Below are 2,885 nucleotides of genomic sequence, written 5' to 3'. Positions count from 1 at the left end.
GTCAAAAATAAGGCATGATTAAAGGACCAAACAAGAGTTTAGTACTGCACAAGTAGTTATGATTTTGAAAACAAGATTTTTTTATTTTTTATTTTTATTTAATTAAAACTTTGAATTATTATTGATAAATTTTTTTCATCATTCTAAATATATTAAAAGTAAAGATTTATAAAAAAAATTAAAAAAATCCTGTATATTACACCGGTTATAAGCTAGTTTAATTCAGCAGGCATAATTGTTGATGTGGTGGATTGTGAATACAATCCTCTGTGTTGAATGCATAATGCATTTACAATCTAGAGTTACATAAAGGACTGGACGGAGCAAATCTAGCAGGAAATATGTAGAACGCGTATTTTTTTATAAAAAATTGATATTTCTTAATCGTTACAGATTTTACAAAATTATTAATACATATGATTTGAATTGTATTCCGAAAATTTGTTTATGTTATATTTGGTTGGGTGAAAAAGACTGTATAATTTGAATTGTCCAATTTATTAAGATAAAATAAATTTATATATGGTGAAAATTAAAATTTGATGTAAACAATATATTAATATGAACAATATTTGTGTTTAAATTTATTCATTTAAATATCAAAGTAACTAAAAATAAAATATTTATATTATATGAAAAATTAAAAGTTTACGTTAACAAAACAGGAAAAAACTATATTTATAACTCCAATATCAAATTTGTTAAAATTTATATTAAAATATTATTTGATTGTTGATTTCTGCTTTGAGATATATTTCCATTGTTCTGAATATATATTTTTAATAAATTATATTCTTTCAATTTATTTGTTTATTTAATTTTTGATATATATACCCACACACAACACAACACCAAGATACTGAGGAAATAATTTTTGTGTTATGCTTATCAAATTTATTAGAACTATTGTATAACAACATTCTTTATAAAAATTTAAATTATTTATTATTATTTGAATATCATCAGATTTTAATAACTTTTTAAATAATCAAATCGATTATCATCAAAATTTTATCATTATATTTTGTCATACATTTTAAAATCCTAATTGATCTCAAGATTCTCATACATTTTTTAAAATACCAATTGAAGGTGAGCAAAAAAACTGATGTGAAACCGAACCTAAACCAAAACCGGGAAAAATCGGTCAAAACCAAATCATCAATAGCCGAATCGAAAACTGAGCTGAACCGGCCATGCTCCCCCTTGCCCTACCCTAAATAGGGTGTTAGCTTCGTGACTCATTATTCTATTATTTGATCGTAGCTTGTAAGTAGCAGAAGAATGGCTAGACGGCTATTCCGGCGACGCATGCCTAGACATCAGCCGCCTCAATATTCCTCGCCTGATTATTCCTCCTTGCCTGGTGAAATCCAAGAGCAGATTCTCTTGAAACTACAATGCTTCAAGTCTATTCTGACATGCACTTCGGTCTGCAAATCATGGCATGCTTTGATAAAATCACGCGGCTTCATTGCCATGCACCTCTCTCGTCCACAGAGTAATGCAGAGTATTTTCTCTGCTCTTATTTTGAACTATTCTCTCATTCGATTTTATGTTATAATAGCCTAAGACTCGAAAGCTATCGTGACTTGATTTTTCCTGTGAGATGGGTTAAAGTGCTTGGGAGCTGCCATGGGCTAATTTGCTATACCAACTTAGATGATGTTTTTAGCCAAATTTATTTATGGAATCCTACTATTCGGAAATTGAAAATTCTTCCGAAATCCAAATATTTTTCAAAGTGGGCTGCTTATGGATTTTGGTACGACACGATTTCTGATGATTATAAGGTTGCAAAGATTCCTTGTACAGGGGTATTTGGAGTTGAGGTGTATAGTTTAAGCGGCAATTCATGGGATCTGATCGCTACTAGTGGTCCTTCATATTCCAAGACTTACTTTGATAAAGTTTTACATGTTAATGGTACTTTGTATTGGCTGGCATCGGATGAAAAATATTGGTGGGACTCAAGGAAAAATTGGAGGATTATTTCCTTAAATATGAAAAATTTAATGTTTCGGGATACTCTACTTTGGCCTGTAGAGAAAAGCAGATCAGGTGTCAAGTTTGATATGTTGGGGGCAGGCAGTCGTGTCATTCTTTTGTTTTCTTTCATTAATAACTCGGGAACAGACCAAATGGGCATACATGTGTATGACGAAAATTTGAAGGAACTATATAGGTATGAATCTGGAAGTAGTGAGAAAGAATTTCTTCGTCCACTGGGTGTGAGAAACAGCGGCAATGAAGTTCTGCTTCAGAAGCTTGGGACTGATGCACCAATTGTGGTTTTTGATGTAGGGGAACTAAAATTCAAGGAGTTTTGTTCCTCCACCAAAACTATTGTCCGGGCAATACCTTTTGTTGAGACCCTGGTTCTACTTGGCAATGGAGATTCTAGATCACTTCCAAATGCTCGATAACAGAGTGACATCTGTAATGCCATAGGCTGCTGCTGCTGCTTTGTTTTTTTTAATGATCTAGGGCATGTTTTGCTTGATGCATTTTGATAGGTAGTTTTCTATTTTGTAATGCAACAGAACAAATAGCACCATATGACGTGGAAAAGACATGTTTATTTGGTTTTCTACTTAAAAGTGTTTATGTGATGAGTATTATTTTACCGTATATTCATGACATTTACTACTTGCAAAATTATCGATTTCCCTACTACAAATAATGCTGACAAAACACACAGACCAAAGAACTATGAAAATTAGCAGGGCTTATATTCTTTGCTCTTATTTCAAACATGAACATTATAACATGTCGTAAAATCATGAATAAAAAAGTTCACAAGTGTTGGTCGGTTTTGAACCTTCTTTTTGAATTCACAAGTGTTATGAATAAAAATTTCACAAGTTTTGTACATGTTGGTCAC

General features: G+C 31.6%; 1 protein-coding gene across 1 annotated transcript; it reads left to right on the top strand.

Annotated features, from left to right (window-relative positions):
• The first annotated feature begins 1,284 nt into the window (after positions 1–1,284).
• LOC108201415 (F-box/kelch-repeat protein At3g23880) lies at positions 1,285–2,427 on the top strand. Its single transcript, XM_017369700.1, has one exon. It carries the CDS (start codon positions 1,285–1,287, stop codon positions 2,425–2,427), a length of 1,143 nt encoding a protein of 380 aa, XP_017225189.1.
• The last annotated feature ends 458 nt before the right edge of the window (positions 2,428–2,885 follow it).

Source organism: Daucus carota, chromosome 9 (genome assembly GCF_001625215.2).
Source record: "Daucus carota subsp. sativus chromosome 9, DH1 v3.0, whole genome shotgun sequence".
NCBI classification, from domain to species: Eukaryota; Viridiplantae; Streptophyta; class Magnoliopsida; order Apiales; family Apiaceae; genus Daucus; species Daucus carota.
This window is presented reverse-complemented; position numbering and strand designations above follow the sequence as displayed.

Excerpts from the sequence above, each read along its gene's own strand:
- LOC108201415 (XM_017369700.1), top strand. The coding sequence starts at position 1,285 with ATGGCTAGACGGCTATTCCGGCGACGCATGCCTAGACATCAGCCGCCT.